This window comes from Salmo salar, chromosome 11 (genome assembly GCF_965601325.2).
Source record: "Salmo salar chromosome 11, fSalSal1, whole genome shotgun sequence".
NCBI lineage: Eukaryota > Metazoa > Chordata > Actinopteri > Salmoniformes > Salmonidae > Salmo > Salmo salar.
In genome coordinates, this window is record NC_138301.1 from 103,588,116 (window position 1) to 103,605,597 (window position 17,482).

Here is a 17,482-nt window from a genome sequence, read left to right on the forward strand (position 1 = left end):
GGCACCTTAATTGGGGAGGACGGGCTCGTAGTAATGACTGGAGTGGAATTGGTGGAATGGTATCAAATACATCAAACACATGGTTTCCATGTGTTTGATGTCATTCCATTTGCGCCGTTACAGACATTATTATGAGCTGTCCTCCCCTCAGCAGCCTCCGCTGTGTGTGTGTGTGTGTGTGTGTGTGTGTGTGTGTGTGTGTGTGTGTGTGTGTGTGTGTGTGTGTGTGTGTGTGTGTGTGTTGTGCGTGATCTACCTCATTAGTCAAATGCATACAGTAAATTGCTTCTATCTTTTAATTTCAGGCTTAATCAGCGTTACTTTGCAAACTACTGTATAGTAATGTTGCTAAAGCCGATCGTACCAATCCTTAGTTAACTAAATTAAGGCCTAGATTCAATCCGTATCGCGGATGATCCTCGCTATAGTGTGATTGAAATTTAAACGCAATGTTCCTGTGTTTGCAGACTGCATTCTCTGAACATTCTCTGCATAAACGTAAACGCTGTCTGCTCAATTGGAAATAACCTTCATTTAAATCCCGCTATAACGCAGATCTTCCGGGTTACGGACGGAATCTAGCCCTAAATAAAATGAGTAGCTGAAAAGCTACTACAGTTAGTAAAGTTTTACCTGAACAATTCCACGATATCTCTTTCGTCCTAGCTCCCAAACTCTCATTTTAAAACTTTCTTTTTAAGGTCTGACAGCAGTGTTGGACAGTCTTTTTTACAAAGTATGAAATATAATAGAACCCTCTAAGCCTCCATCTGCCTCCAATTCCTAGTGAGTTTCTAGTGAGTTTCTAGTGAGTTTCTAGTGAGTGAATGTGATTTATAAAGCCATTGAGATCCCCCAGCTTCCGCCCTCCTCCCTCCAATGGAAACGCTCGTAATGTAATTACTTTACAAGATGGATGGATCCCATCCAGGACGCCCTGGACCCCCAGCTAAATCAAAGCCCTCTTTCTGTCGGGTCGAGAATCGCTCGCAAGAACAGCTCACGCGTCAGAGATGAGTGTACCTCCCATTCACGCTTTCCCCCAGCATCACTCATACATCCTCCTCTCGCCTACTCTCATCCGTCCAACGCCACACTGTGCCATAGATCAGGCCCCCACAGCAGCCCCACTGAGAAAGGGAGGGTGGGAGGTAGTCAGAGAGAAGGGGGAGACTGAGATGCAGTTGTGTACCATAGTAGTGGACACTGCACGACTCTGCCTTCACTGCATGACTGCCTTCTCATTCAAAGATATTGTATGAAAGTGTTGCCAGCTTTAGGAAATGCAATCCCATTCTCTCTCTCTCTCTCTCTCTCCTGATCCCAGATGTAACTCCCAGCTCCCCTGCCTAGCTTCCAGGACTAATCCGCCCTGTGTTGGAGGGGGCATGCCTTTAAAGAAGGCAGGAGGATTGCCCCTAGGCATGGACCGCTTTACTGTAATGTGAGCGTGTTTGGCAAGTGAAGGTACGCAGGGGCTGTGGCTGTTTTAATCCATGATGAAGTGTAGTTGTTGCATTTGAAATGGCTCAGCGTGAATACCCCTCCTGAGACCACCCCTGATCCCCATGTTCTACAGGTATACCACTTACCCACACACACAGACCACCAACCCATGTAACACCCGCCTGCACACAACCTGAGGCCTGAGGGAACACACTTAATGTGTTGTGACAAGTGTTATGAAATGTAATGTCATGTAATATTTTATATTGTATATAACTTGGAAGCTTTGGTAGCAGCTAATGGGGATCCTTAATAAATACAAACCTGCAATATTCAGTTATATTCATCATCTCTCTGCTTGAATCATTTGATCAAATCTCCACGTTTTAATTGTTTCCATGTACATTTTGAAAGATACACAAGTACAGCTCAAATCTATTCCAAACGTCTATTATCCTTCTATCAAGTAGAACATAAAACATCAGGTCATTAAGCAGTCATAGAGGACCTGGCATGACATGTGAACGCATCCAATACCATCACACAGTTGACCTGACTTCACACAAATACAATGGGTCAGTTAGACTGTGCTTACTGCCCTCTGTTTTATCAGGATCAAGTGGGGTTCATTATTAAACGTTTCAGACCATTTGTCTCAGCCAGGATCGCTCTTCTTAAATTAGCCTTGGCTAGAGGGGAAGCAGCTGTCAAACTGCTCACACTCTCCCCACACATAAAAAACCTCACCTAGTTTGCTGCCTAGATAAACAGTAATTAGTGTGTGGCCAGATTGTTCATACCAGTGCACTTCAGTAACACGCACACTGGCACACGAATGCCAGGACAGATGCAGAAACACACTCTGACACTTATAAGTACTGCGTACTGTACAATTGTAGGGCATTTTATCTGGGCGTGTGTGTGGGTGTGTGTGTGTGTGTGCGTGGGGGAGTCGCTGGCTGGTGTGTGTGCTGCTGGTGTTGAGAGTAAAGACCAGTGTTCACCGTGGGGCGACACATTGATTGTCTGGCCTAACGGAGGCAGTGAGACTTTTTCTCACCTTCTCTTCTGCCCGCTGTTTTATGTCCCCGGTCTCCTTCCCTCGTTCGTTAACACCCTCCACTCCCGCTTCATTAGAGTCCCCTTAATTGACTTTTATTTTATTATTCATGAGCTTGTTTATCTGATTGTTTCCCTCATGCTGTGACTTGTAGGGATGCATTCTGGGAGATATAAAGACGCACAAAAATCTAAACTGAACAGTCTTCCATCTCCTTCCTGCTAGGATTCCTGTAGACAGAAACTTTTCAAATAGACTATTTTGAAGTCCTGGTTGAACTTTGGGTTAATTACAATAATAACCTTAAGTGGGGCACTTTGTTTAGTTGTAATCTCTAAATTCCCCTGGCTGGAGTGAGATGGGGTTTGAGGGTGGAGGGTAGAGGGTGATGAACCGGGGCTCTGTAGTGTCTGAGCCCTTTTCAGAGTGGAGCTGCTTGAAGAGAGAGCGCACACTGAACAGAGGGAATTCTAGGATGAAGCTCCCGGCCTTCATGAAGGATGACAGCCCAGTGGTTCAGTGTAATTATGAGGTCATCCTGAAATTAACACTGGAACAAGAAATGGCATGCTAAAATGATTATTTTCTCAGACAGATTAACCTTCAGTGGGATATTGCTGTCCAGAACAGATTAGCTAAGAATAGATTGAACTAAGAATCAGAAGAGTTTCAGTCAGAGTGGGAGAGGAGAGGGGATATTACCCTCCACTGTAGATTAACCAGGAATAGATTAACTAAGAATAACATTAGAGTTGAATTACCCAGCTTTCAGTATTACTGTACTTGCAGTAAATCAACTGTGTGTGTGAGTGTTTTCTGCTCATAGAAACGGACACCTGAGTTGCTATGGATTGAAACAAGTATTAGTTCTCCCAGAGACATTGCCTTCTGTTTTGTGGCCTGCTAAGCTGCTTGTCATCCACAGACGTGCGTTAGTACAGGAGAACAGAACAGCTTGACAGTTGAAACAGTGCATGTGTTTTTCAGCACCGGCGGCAGAGACAAAGAGGCTTATGACACGCTGTTTGTTCAAACGCCGCCATTCTGCAGGGGTTTCTCAGTTCAATTTGACCATTCGTCCACTTAAACACAGCTGTAAAACTGTCCTGGAGGCAGAAGGTATTACTACATCCAACAGCCTCACCTGACAGAGCCTCAATGACTGTTAGGCCAATTACAGGACACAGCCCTGGCCTATGCACACACACATTCAACTACACACTTCTACTGATGGGGCTGCTGATGACGGTACCTTCTGACCCTTTTGTGGTCTGTAGGAATTTTCATCACACTCAATTTCAACACATATTGTAGTCCTATGTGGTGGGCCTGGACAATATGGCTGATGGATATATGAAACTGAAGCTGGTTCCATTGCTTCCCCTTGCCATTCCTTGGAGATGCAGATAGCATTCTCTTTCTTATTGTGTGAGGTGATAGTGGAATCATTTGAGATTCTTGCTTACACTAGCCCCTCCCCCTGCAGTCAATACTCAGCATCTTGTGTGAGAGTGCGTGTGTGTGAGACTGCGTGTGTGTGTGTCTGTATGTGTCTGTAGCTCGCACACACTCCGGGAGCTGGGTGGGCAGTGGGGAGGGAAGTCTGTCTGTCAGACTGCAGGCCCTGTTGGACGCGACCCTAACCCACGCTAAGCTAATCAATCAAAAGGGCCCACGAGTGGGATTCCTCCCCAGGAGCTAAATGCTAATTCTAGCACTCCACTTGGCCAGAACACACAACACACAAACCCTCCGTGACTGACTGAGAGACATCCGCATACCTACAGACATACACACACATACATGCATGCTTTTACACGTATGTTGTGTCGCGAAGAGAGTAATATCTTTGAGTGATTTATGAGCTGACCTTATCATGCTGATATATAAATAAACCTCTCTTGGAGACTCTCTCTCTCTGTGTGTGTGTGTGTGTGTGTGTGTGTGTGTGTGTGTGTGGTGTGTGTGTGTGTGTGTGTGGGTGGTGCGTGGTGCCTGTGCCTGTGGCCTGTGCCTGTGCCTATGCCTATGCCTATGCCTATGCAGGGAGGTAGTCTAAGTTCATCTGCCCCCTGCAACATAAAGAGCTGCAGGGCTCTTATTGAAGAGGAAATGTAAGCACTTTTTATTGACAGCTCCTGGGTGTGTAATTCATCATGCTGTCTGGAACCAGTGGAGCCCTGCCGTCTCCAGCATAGACCCATGCTATCGGTTGCTATGGAGTCCGTGCTCTGACTGCCAGCAACTCATACCACAACATCACTGCTCTAATCTGCTCTCCATGCCGCTGCATACCTACACTTTATCAAATGGATCCTTCTGTCCTGCTTACTGATTGGTCAAGGAATGACCGCACTTATTTTGATAGTACTTCTACTATTAAGTAGAAATGTGAATGACACAGACAAAATTGCAGCCAAAAAGCGTCCCTTCCTGTAATGATTTTTCTGTGTCATGAAGTTCAGAACATGTGAACATTGAGATCATAAACCCTGGAGAGACTGGAGAACATGATTCTTGAGAGGGTTGTTAGTAACGTTGCTAAGAAACCAAGTGGTGGTTTGACCAGAATACATTTTGACATTCATTTTGTTTTATGGTGGAGGATCCTTTCTCATGAAAGTGATAATATTATGCGTATGGCTGGGGGGTTGCTGCTAATATTATGCTCCAGCTGTGTTGCCCATATTCATGATATAGCCTAGCGCTGCGTCTTGTGTGTTATCACTGTCCTGTTATCCACTGGAGGGTAATATCCCCTCTCCTCTCATAACTACCCATCGCTCCTTTCATCTTGCTCTGTAACCTTTGAGAGTGGGATGGGAAACAGGGTGATAATGGGGTGTTTTTGAAGGTGTGGTCGATGCAGCGTAGTGTTGTTTTGTTTAATCATATTCCTGCTTCTCTTTGTTATGTCTTGTTTTGTTTTTCAGGTGGGGGTGTGGGGTTAAAAAAACAAATCCATATTTATGAAATCCAAATTCAGCCCACCAGCCAAGTGTGATATGCAGCAGGCCCTAATTGTATCTGATAAATATGCATGGCTAAGGACATTTGACGATCTCCAATAATCAGAGCAAAGACAGCGAGATCTCATTACAAATACAATGGTGACTCATATCTGGAAGCAGTCATGATGAATATACACCCTGAGAGACCCGTACAGTATATCATTACGTCAAGGCCAAGGCCACAGCAGCACCATAACATTGAGAAACACATCTACACTTAGATCGATACATAAATCCCTAGTTATCAAGTATAGGAATTCCAATGGTACACTACTCCATCTCAAAAGCCAATGGGCTAAAACCTACAGCTTGAAATGTGTCAGGCTTTATCATAATCTCTGTCCTGATACTCTCATATACAATGTGACACAGGAAGATGTACTCTTGCTTTTCTACCTGCCAAACTGGGATCATAATCCTCATCGTACTTCATTGTTTTATTGGGCTGTATTTAAAACAGGACGGTTCATTGTTTACTGGCAAGATGGCATATCGGTCAAAAGGTCGGTCATCTGGGTGTAATTCTCTGTCCATCTGTGAATACCTGATGGTCAAATGCTGACCCAGAGGTTTGGGTAATCTCGCTCTCCGAGGCCAACATGAGTAAGGTCTTTAATCAGGTCAACACCCGCAAGGCACGGGGCCCGACGGTATTCCAAGGCGTGTTCTCAGAGCATGTGCAGAACAGCTGGCAGGCATATTCACGATCATTTTCAAACTCCCATTGTCCCAGTCTGTAATCCCCACGTTTTAAGATGACTTCCATCATTCCTGTTCCTGAGAACTCTAAGGCTTCATGCCACAATGCCTACCGCCCTGTAGCACTCACATCTGTAATCATGAAGTGCTTTGAGAGGCTAGTTATGGCACACATTAACTCCACCATCCCAGCCACCCTATACCCACTCCAATTTGCATACCGCCCCAACATATCCATAGACAACGCAATCTCAATTGCACTCCACACTGCCCTCTCCCACCTAGATAAGAGGAATACTGACTGGCTGCATCACTGCTTGGTGTGGCAATAGCACCACCCTCGTTCTCATGGCGAACAGAGGGTGGTGCGGAAAATCCTAGTACATCACTGGTGCCTAGCCAACTGCCATCCAGGAACTCTATATCAGGCGGGGTGAAAGGAAGACCCGGAAAATTGTTAAAGATTCCAGCCACCCAAGCCATGGACTGTTCTCTCTGATCGGCACTGCAAGCGGTACCGGTGCTTCAAGTCTGACGCCAACAGGCTCCTAAACAGCTTCTATTCCCAAGCCATACAACTGCAATAGCTGGCTAACAAAATGGCTAACAAAATGGCTACACACACTATATGAGTTGACCCTTGTATTTTATTTTATTTCTATGCACACTCACAGGGCCCTACACACTCACACACACTGACACTCCAGCACACACACAAACACTCACTCCATCATTTGCGAACACACACATAATATCCACATACAGTTATACTGACTCGACACACCCACTCACATACAATCATCATGTACGCCGCTGCTACTCTGTTTATTGCATAACCTGATACCTAGTCACCTTACCCTATACATACACTTTATAGCCAAAAGTATGTGGACAACTGCTCGTCGAACATCTCATTCCAAAATCATGAATATGGAGTTGTTCCCCCTTTGCTGCTATAACAACCTCCACTCTTCTGGGAAGGCTTTCCACTAGATGTTGGAACCTTGCTGTGTGGACTTGCTTCCATTCAGTCGCAAGAGCATTACTGAGATCGGGCATTGATGTTGGGCGTCTAGACCTGACTCGCAGTCGGCGTTCCAATTCATCCCAAAGGTGTTCGATGGGCTTGAGGTCAGGGCTCTGTGCAGGCCAGTCAAGTTCTTCCATACCGATATCAACAAACCATTTCTGTATGGACCTCGCTTTGTGCACGGAGTCATTGTAATGCTGAAACAGGAAAGGGCCATCCCCCAAACTGTTGCCACAAAGTTGGAAGCACAGAATCATCTAGAATGTCATTTTATGCTGTAGAGTTAAGATTTCCCTTCCCTGGAACTAAGGGGCTTAGCCCGAACCATGAAAAACAGCCCCAGACCATTATTCATCCTCCACCAAACTTTACAGTTGGCACTATGCATTGAGGCAAGTATCGTTCTCCTGGCATCCGCCAAACCCAGATTCATCCGTCGGACTGCCAGATGGTGAAGCGTGATTCAGCACTCCAGAAAACGCATTTCCACTGCTCTAGATTGCAATGGCGGCAAGCTTTACACCACTCCAGCCGACTGTTGGCATTGTGCATGGTTATCTTAGGCTTGTGTGCGGCTGCTCGGCCATGGACACCCATTTCATGAAGCTCCAGATGAACAGTTCTTGTCCTGATGTTGCTTCCAGAGGCAGTGTGGAACTCAGTAGTGAGTGTTGCAACCGAGGACAGATGATTTTTGACACACTATGCACTTCAGCACTCGACGGTCCCATTCTGTGAGCTTGTTGTTGCTCCTAGATGTTTCCACTTCGCAATAACAGCACTTACTGTACAGTTGACAGGGGCAGCTCTAGCAGGGCAGAAATTTGATGAACTGACTTGTTGGAAAGGTGGCATCCTATGACGGTGCCACATTAAAAGTCACTGAGCTCTTCAGCACGGGCCATTCTACTACCAATATTTGTATTTGGAGATTGCATGGCTGTGTGCTCGATTTTATACACCTGTCAGCAACAGGTGTGGCTGAAATATCCGAATCCAGTAATTTAAAGGGATGTCCACATCATTTTGGCCATGTACTGTATCTACCTCTATTACTCCAGTATCCTGCACATGGTAAATATGGTACTGGAACTGACTGACCCTGTATATAGTATGCTTACTTACTTTATCCTGTTCTTCTTATTTCTTATTTTTATTTCTTATGTTTTTTTATTCTACCTTATGTTATTTTTAGTATAACATTGTTATTGATTACTGCATTGTTGGGGATGGAGCTAGCAAGAAAGTTATTTCACTGTACTTGTGCATGTGACATTAAACTTGAAACTTACTAGGTTGGCACCTGACTTCTTCCTCTGCCTCTCCACTTGGCAGCCTGAGATACAAACCTAAGAACGTCTTTTCAAATCACACATTCTCACTCCATTACGACCCACACTATATTTTATCTTTTAACAACAGATTCAGCGTGTCATATATCTCACTTTGTCCATTTATCTCTTGGAATCGAATGTACAATTTCACAGTATTGTGCTGATTTTTCCATTTAATTGTTTAATATATTTGTCTCCTTTTTGTAAGGAATACACATACTATATCCCCAACTCAGTTGAATTTGTAGGCTACAGTATAGTCATTTACATCCACACAGTATAGCTGTGTAATTTACGGTGAGACACCGTTACAGACGGTGCCTGTCTTAAAATGGGAGTCAGATGCTTGGTAATAAATGGAGTTGTCTTTACTGGCTCCTTTCTCCCTTTCCTCAGACTGATACAGTGTGGAGGCGGGGTGGGGCGGCTGTCTGGAGGTGGGGTGGGGTGGAGGGGGCTCTCTGGAGGTGGGGTGGGGTGGGGTGGAGGGGGCTGTCTGGAAGTGAGGTGGGGTGGGGGGGCTGTCTGGAGGTGAGGTGGGGTGGGGGGGCTGTCTGGAGGTGGGGTGGGGTGGGGGGGGCTGTCTGGAAGTCAGGTGGGGTGGGGGGGGCTGTCTGGAGGTTGGGTGGGGGGGCTGTCTGGAGGTGGGGTGGGGTGGGGGGGCTGTTTGGAGGTGAGGTGGGGTGGGGGGGCTGTCTGGAGGTGGGGTGGGGTGGGGGGGTCTGTCTGGAGGTGGGGTGGGGTGGGGGGGCTGTCGAGGTGAGGTCGGGGGCTGTGTGGAGGTGGGGTCGGGGGCTGTGTGGAGGTGGGGTCGGGGGCTGTGTGGAGGTGGGGTCGGGTCGGGGGCTGTGTGGAGGTGGGGTCGGGTCGGGGGCTGTGTGGAGGTGGGGTCGGGTCGGGGGCTTTGTGGAGGTGGGGTCGGGTCGGGGGCTGTGTGGAGGTGGGGTGGGGGGGTTGTCTGGAGGTGAGGTCGGGTCGGGGGCTGTCTGGAGGTGGGGTGGGGGGGCTGTGTGGAGGTGGGGTGGGGGGGCTGTCTGGAGGTGAGGTCGGGTCGGGGGCTGTCTGGAGGTGAGGTCGGGTCGGGGGCTGTCTGGAGGTGGGGTGGGGGGGCTGTCTGGAGGTGGGGTCGGGTCGGGGGCTGTGTGGAGTTGGGGTGGGGGGGCTGTCTGGAGGTGAGGTCGGGTCGGGGGCTGTGTGGGGGTGGGGAGGGGGGGGCTGTCTGGAGGTGGGGTGGGGGGGCTGTCTGGAGGTGAGGTCGGGTCGGGGGCTGTGTGGAGGTGGGGTCGGGTCGGGGGCTGTGTGGAGGTGGGGTGGGGTGGCAGTCTGGAGGTGAGGTCGGGTCGGGGGCTGTGTGGAGGTGGGGTGGGGGGGGCTGTCCGGAGGTGCAGTGGGGGTGCTGTGTGAAGGTGGGGGGGCTGATTGGAGGTGAGGTGGGGGGCTGTCTGGAGGTGGGGTGGGGTGGGGGGGCTGTCTGGAGGTGGGGTGGGGTGGCTGTCTGGAGGTGAGGTCGGGTCGGAGGGCTGTGTGGAGGTGGGGTGGGGTGGGGCTGTCTGGAGGTGGGGTGGAGAGGGGCTGTCTGGAGGTGCAGTGGGGGTGCTGTGTGGAGGTGGGGGGGCTGATTGGAGGTCGGGTTGGGGGGCTGTTTGGAGGTGAGGTGGGGGGCTGTCTGGAGGTGGGGTGGGGGGGGGCTGTCTGGAGGTGGGGTGGGGGGGCTGTCTGGAGGTGAGGTGGGGGGCTGTCTGGAGGTGGGGTGGGGGGGCTGTCTGGAGGTGAGGTTGGGTCGGGGGCTGTGTGCAGGTGAGGTCGGGTCGGAGGGCTGGGTGGAGGTGGGGTGGGGTGGCTGTCTGGAGGTGGGGGGGGTGATTGGAGGTCGGGTTGGGGGGCTGTTTGGAGGTGGCTGTGTGAAGGTGGGGTGGTGTGGAGGTGGGGTGGTGGGTATTCTGCAGACAGTGAGCGCCAGCCACATAAAGCCTTCATCACTTCTAAACTGCTCCATCTCCCAAAGCCAGGGCCAGATTAGCATCGCCCATTCGAGTTTAACCATGAGAAGACAGGAACCAACTAAACAGAGCCGTGAGGGGGAAGCCAACAGATTCACCAAAGGGGGAGAGCGAGCGGTGTCACGCTATTTTATTTATTTTGATTGATGTGTCAACAGGCTTTTATTGCTGTCGTGTTCTCTGAGTCAAGTTGATTACTTCAAAGTGCCGTAGCATGGACGTGTACATGTGGGCTCCAGAGTGGCGCGGCATTCTAAGGCACTGCATCTCAGTGTTAAGAGGTGTCACTGCAGTCCCTGGTTCAAATCCAGGCTCCGTCACATCCGGCTGTGATTGGGAGTCCCATAGGGCGCCGTACAATTGTCCAGGTTTGGCCGGGGTAGGCTGTCATTGTAAATAAGAATTTGTTCTTAACTGACTTAAGTTCAAATATGTGAATGGGATCATGTCTGTTGATCAGGTGGTTGTGGCAGCTCAAGGACATTATGTACACTACCGTTCAAAGGTTTGGGGTCATTTAGAAATGTCCTTGTTTTTAAAAGAAAAGCACTTTTTTTTTTCTCCGTTAAAATAACATCAAATTGATCAGAAATACAGTGTAGACATTGTTAATGTTGTAAATGACTATTGTAGCTGGAAACAGCTGATTTTTTTATGGAATATCTACGTAGACGTACAGAGGTCCATATCAGCAACCATCACTCCTGTGTTCCAATGACACATTGTGTTAGCTAATTCAAGTTTATCATTTTAAAAGGCTAATTGATCATTAGAAAACCCTCTTCCAATTATATTAGCACAGATGAAAGCTGTTGTCTGATTAAAGAAGCAATAAAACTGGCCTTCTTTAGACTAGTTAAGTATCTGGAGCATCAACATTTGTGGGTTCGATCAAAGGCTCAAAATGGCAAGAAACAAAGAACTTTCTTCTGAAACTCATCAGTCTATTCTTGTTCTGAGAAATGAAGGCTATTTCATACGAGGAATTGCCAAGAAACTGAAGATCTCGTACCAGGCTGTGTACTACTGCCTTCACAGAACAGCGCAAACTGGCTCTAACCAGAATAGAAAGAGGAGTGGGAGGCTTGAGCAAGAGGACAAGTACATTAGTTTGTCTAGTTTGAGAAACAGACGCCTCAACTGGCAGCTTCATTAAATAGTACCCACAAAACACCAGTCTCTACTAGGCAGAGCTGCAAAGAAAAAGCCATATCTCAGACTGGCCAATAAAAATAAAATATTAAGATGGGCAAAAGAACACAGACACTGGACAGAGGAACTCTGCCTAGAAGGCCAGCATCCTGTAGTTGCCTCTTCACTGTTGATGTTGAGACTGGTGTTTTGCGGGTACTATTTAATGAAGCTGCCAGTTGAGGACTTGTGATGTGTCTGTTTCTCAAACTAGACACTCTAATGTACTTGTCCTCTTGCTCAGTTGTGCACCGGGGTCTCCCACTTCTCTTTCTATTCTTGTTAGAGCCAGTTTGTGCTGTTCTGTGAAGTGAGTAGTACACAGTGTTGTATGACATCTTCAGTTTCTTGGCAATTTCTCACATGGAATAGCCTTCATTTCTCAGAACAAGAATAGACTGACGAGTTTCAGACGAAAGTTCATTTTAAAACATACTTAAAACAGCTACTGTCAATGTTGTGTCTTTCTCTTTCCAAACACAGACCCACTAACTTACTATGACCTCTGACCTTTGTGTGTACCCAGGTGTGGCGTGTTGGCTGTGGAAGCTGTCAGTCTGCAGCTGGCGTATCAGGAGCTCTCAGGAGGATGGACCAGAGCAGACAGTCTAGCTGAGGATGCCTCCCGTCCCTCCCCCTCTCTACACCTGCACTCTCGCCTCTCACACTATGCTAGGAAAACACACTCTACACCTCTGATTTTGACCAAACCCCCCACCCCTCCCAATACCTTCTTTCTCCCAGTATCTCCAATAACCTACTAATTTCAGGGTATTTGGAGGTCCTTTCTTTACTCTTTGCTGCCCACGAGTGAACTCCTAGTCATATTTAGTTTGCTGGGCAGAAGACCGGAGGACATGTCCTTCTTCCCAGAGAGTGGCCCCAGACGTCCGGGGCCCGGTGGGACGCGGAGCTCCAGCCCCCGCAGGATGTCTGACCCATGTCTGGTGTGGCTCCTGGGCCTGGCCCTCCGCCTGGCCCTGTCCTCCTGCCAGCGGGCCGACCTCAGCGGGAAACACCCCATGGTCACCATGGGCTACGGCAAGCTGCGCGGCGTCAGGAAGGAACTCAACAACGAGATCCTGGGACCCGTGGAGCAGTACCTGGGCGTGCCCTATGCCACCCCGCCCATCGGCGAGCGCCGCTTCCAGCCCCCAGAGGCGCCAGGCTCCTGGCAGGAGATCCGCAACGCCACCCAGTTTGCCCCCGTGTGCCCGCAGAATGTACACGGGGTGCTGCCTGAAATAATGCTGCCGGTGTGGTTCACTGACAACCTGGACGCTGCAGCAGGCTACGTTCAGAACCAGAGTGAGGACTGTCTGTACCTCAATGTCTATGTGCCGACTGAGGATGGTGAGTCCAGCTCCTGTTCCATCTCTCAGGCCAGATTACACTTCAAGTCAGGCAGGCAGGATGAGGCTGGGGCTAACTGTTACAGTCTAGTGGTGCTACTGCTGGAGGCTCTGGGGATTAAGATGTCTCCTCAGTGTGTGTCAGATAGGACAGGATGTGAAGTAAGGTAAGGTATGAAGTAGGTTTATTTAAGGCTTGGGTTAAATTACCACATGCACACCTCTGAGGTATCGCTAATAATCTTGTGTTTCGTCTCAGTTTGAGAAGCATGTCCTTCTTGGCCATCTCCTATTATGATCTATCTTGATGCCTCGTCACTTTACCCTGCCTTTATGTACATATCTACCTCAAATGCCTCGTCTTTACCCTGCCTTTATGTACATATCTACCTCAAATGCCTCGTCTTTACCCTGCCTTTATGTACATATCTACCTCAAATGCCTCGTCTTTACCCTGCCTTTATGTACATATCTACCTCAAATACCTCGTACCCCTGCACATTGATCTGGTACTGCTACTGCCTGTATATAGCTCCACATTGATCTGGTACTGGTACTTCCTGTATATAGCTCCACATTCATCTGGTACTGCTACTGCCTGTATATAGCTCCACATTGATCTGGTACTGGTACTTCCTGTATATAGCTCCACATTAATCTGGTACTGTTACTTCCTGTATATAGCTCCACATTAATCTGGTACTGCTACTGCCTGTATATAGCTCCACATTGATCTGGTACTGGTACTTCCTGTATATAGCTCCACATTAATCTGGTACTGGTACTTCCTGTATATAGCTCCACATTAATCTGGTACTGCTACTGCTTGTATATAGCTCCACATTAATCTGGTACTGCTACTGCCTGTATATAGCTCCACATTGATCTGGTACTACTACTGCATGTATATAGCTCCACATTAATCTGGTACTGGTACTTCCTGTATATAGCTCCACATTGATCTGGTACTGCTACTGCCTGTATATAGCTATACATTGATCTGGTACTACTACTGCCTGTATATAGCTCCACATTAATCTGGTACTGCTACTGCCTGTATATAGCTCCACATTGATCTGGTACTGCTACTGCCTGTATATAGCTACACATTGATCTGGTACTACTACTGCCTGTATATAGCTCCACATTAATCTGGTACTGCTACTGCATGTATATAGCTCCACATTAATCTGGTACTGGTACTTCCTGTATATAGCTCCACATTGATCTGGTACTGCTACTGCCTGTATATAGCTATACATTGATCTGGTACTACTACTGCCTGTATATAGCTCCACATTAATCTGGTACTGCTACTGCCTGTATATAGCTCCACATTGATCTGGTACTGCTACTGCCTGTATATAGCTACACATTGATCTGGTACTACTACTGCCTGTATATAGCTCCACATTAATCTGGTACTGCTACTGCCTGTATATAGCTCCACATTAATCTGGTACTGCTACTGCCTGTATATAGCTACACATTGATCTGGTACTACTACTGCCTGTATATAGCTCCACATTAATCTGGTACTGCTACTGCCTGTATATAGCTACACATTGATCTGGTACTACTACTGCCTGTATATAGCTCCATTCTTGTGTATTTTATTCCTCGTTACTATTTTTATTTTTGTATTATTATTTTTTAACTCTGCATCGTTGGGAAGAGCTTGTAAGCAAGCATTTCATGGTAAAGTCTACACCCGTTGTATTCGGCACATGTGACAAATAACATTTTATTTGATCTCACCCAAGAGTAAGACAGTAGTGTGTAAAATAAGGCAGTTTGTTTTTCATCCTCCTCAACTGTTTTATGCCACAGTGCAACTGGTATTTGGTCCCAACAAGACGGAATGCTATTGAAGCATCTTTATAGAGTGGTATCATTTGGATCATTAAGTCAGGAGATTGTTATCAGAGACGCAAAGGCTCTTGACCTGTGCCAATAAACACCCATGAGATTACCAAAGAATAGAAGCACTTACACTTATGTCAGTCTCGATCACTGCTCAGTCTTTTGTTCAGGCAGAGTGTTGATTTACATACCGTGCTGTGGTACTGTCAGAGCAAAGGATGCTTTTATCCCAATAACTTCTACTCATTAGCTGCAGTCTATAGTGAGGCTTCATGCTTTGTTTCAAGTGTACTCTAGGTCAAAAAGGACAGTGTTTGTTAGCAATGCTACTCCAGCTCCTCTATGAAAGACACCACAGTTCACTGCTATGTCCACATTTTGTTGAATAAGTATATTTACACGTAGCTTGAGGATTGTTGAGACATTTCAATAACAAAATGGACTACAGAACGTAGAAACACAAAAGAAACGTTCAGTCTTGGCGACGGACAACAATAAATCTATGCCACAGTCCCTCCAATGAAACAATATACACCAGAGAATCTTTATTGTCCGACTCTGAGCTGTGTTTGTTTCTCCATTGTGGGCTCGGAAAACAATATTAGCACACGCCTGTTCAAATATATTTTGCACATACTTGTGAGACTTCTATGTTTAGCATTTACATACTGTGTATGGGATTTGTATCTCCATCTTAGGCTGCCCGGTGGGCTTGCATGTTAAGTGCATTCAGTTCTGAGAATTTCAGTTGTGCTCCTGGAATCCTTTGTGAACTGAATCTCACTGAAGCTGAGCATAGGCTATAATCAGATTTCAGGCAGGGTTGCCAGTCCATTTTTGGAGTTAACCCATTTAATAAGCCATTTATATCACTCATATTGAATTATTTTCAAGACCATCTCACCAACACACACACACAAACACACACACTCAAAAATGAAATTCCTTTCCTGAAGGTAATACTGTAGGTATGAAACGTTAACGTGCTCAGCTCAGTAAGCAGTAACAGTGAACCTAGGATCAGGTTGAGAGACTTTTCATATGTTCCAGATGATATGTCATCTCCTGAGTTGTCATGGTGGTTACACCTCTGTAGTGTGTCATAATTGGTGGACCCAAAGCATTGCTGCAATGGAGTGCCTTGAACCAATCATTTCAATAAAAGTGCTTGCCTCAGCAGATCTGCCCGTTTCCATCTGCATTGAGCAGCGTTCTGACAGGTGTCTGCTAAGCTCTGGTTACATGCTATGTGACAGAACTTTACTGCTGAAGATTGACCTAGTAACTTAAAGGCACAATCGGTAAGATGTCCTGCTGTTCAACGTTTTTCTTTCTTCAATTAATGATATACAACTGCCTTTTACATTTTGTTTTATTTCACCTTTATTGAACCAGGTAGGCCAGTTGACAACAAGTTCTCATTTACAACTGCGACCTGGCCAAGATAAAGCAAAGCAGTGCGACAAAAACAACAACACAGAGTTACACATGGGATAAACAATCGTACAGTCAATAACACAATAGAAAAATCTATGTACAGTGTGTGCAAATGGAGTAAGATTAGGCCTTACCCTATCATAACCTAAACCAGTGTTGAGGCTGCTGTTGGGTTGAACAACTGACTCTGGATTGTGGCTTTAAGGAGAGAGAACGAGTATTTAGCTACATTCTGTATTTGATCCTAACATTAATTTATTTTTTACTCATTGAAGGCATAATGGAACATAACAGTGTTACTTCAATATTCTCTGGAATCAGGACCAAGTCAACCCATTTGGAGAGAGGAGGATACATTTTTTTTTTATATATATGTTCTTTATTCAGTGTAGCTAATGGAGGGGGTTTTGAACATAAGACACACACACACACACATTACTGACTCACAAAACCTTACTGACTCACAAAACCTTACTTCACATGGAATTACCATAGATATGTTGATCCCCTGGACTATTGTATGGCTATGGAGTTCTGTTACACTGACCTCACACTATAGACCTTTTTATAGAACCAGCTAAATTCATTTTCAGTCTATTGTGTTATGGCAGTAATACGGTGCATTCGGAAAGTGTTCAGACCACTTGACTTTTTCCACATTTTGTTCCGTTGCAGCCTTATTCTAAAATGGATTAAATAAAACATTTTCCTCATCAATATATACACAATACCCCATAATGACAAAGCGAAAACAGGTTGTTAGAAATGTTTGCAAATTTATAAAACATTACATTCAGACCCTTTCCTATGAGACTTGAAATTGAGCTCAGGGGCCTCCTGTTTCCACTGATCATCCTTGAGATGTTTCTACAACTTGAATTGGAGTTCACCTGTGGTAAATTCAATTGATTGGACATGATTTGTAAAGGCACACACCTGTCTATATAAGGTCCCACAGTTGACAGTGCATTTCAGAGCAAAAACCAAGCCATAAGGTTGAAGGAATTGTCCGTAGAGCTCCGAGACAGGATTGTGTCGAGGCACAGATCTGCGGGGGAA

General features: G+C 46.5%; 1 protein-coding gene across 2 annotated transcripts in view; it reads left to right on the top strand.

Annotated features, from left to right (window-relative positions):
* Nucleotides 1-17,482, top strand: part of LOC106563375 (neuroligin-2) — a 91,342-nt gene that overhangs the window by 9,002 nt on the left and 64,858 nt on the right. Inside the window, exons 1-2 of one of the 2 annotated variants that reach the window (XM_082958206.1) lie at nt 1,348-1,467; nt 12,298-13,124. In XM_082958206.1, coding sequence (XP_082814332.1) covers nt 12,629-13,124 — 496 coding nt within the window. In that variant the 5' untranslated portion in view covers nt 1,348-1,467; nt 12,298-12,628. Of the gene's footprint in view, nt 1-1,347; nt 1,468-12,297; nt 13,125-17,482 lie in introns of those variants that run through there. The other variant, XM_014128877.3, reaches the window with a different exon arrangement.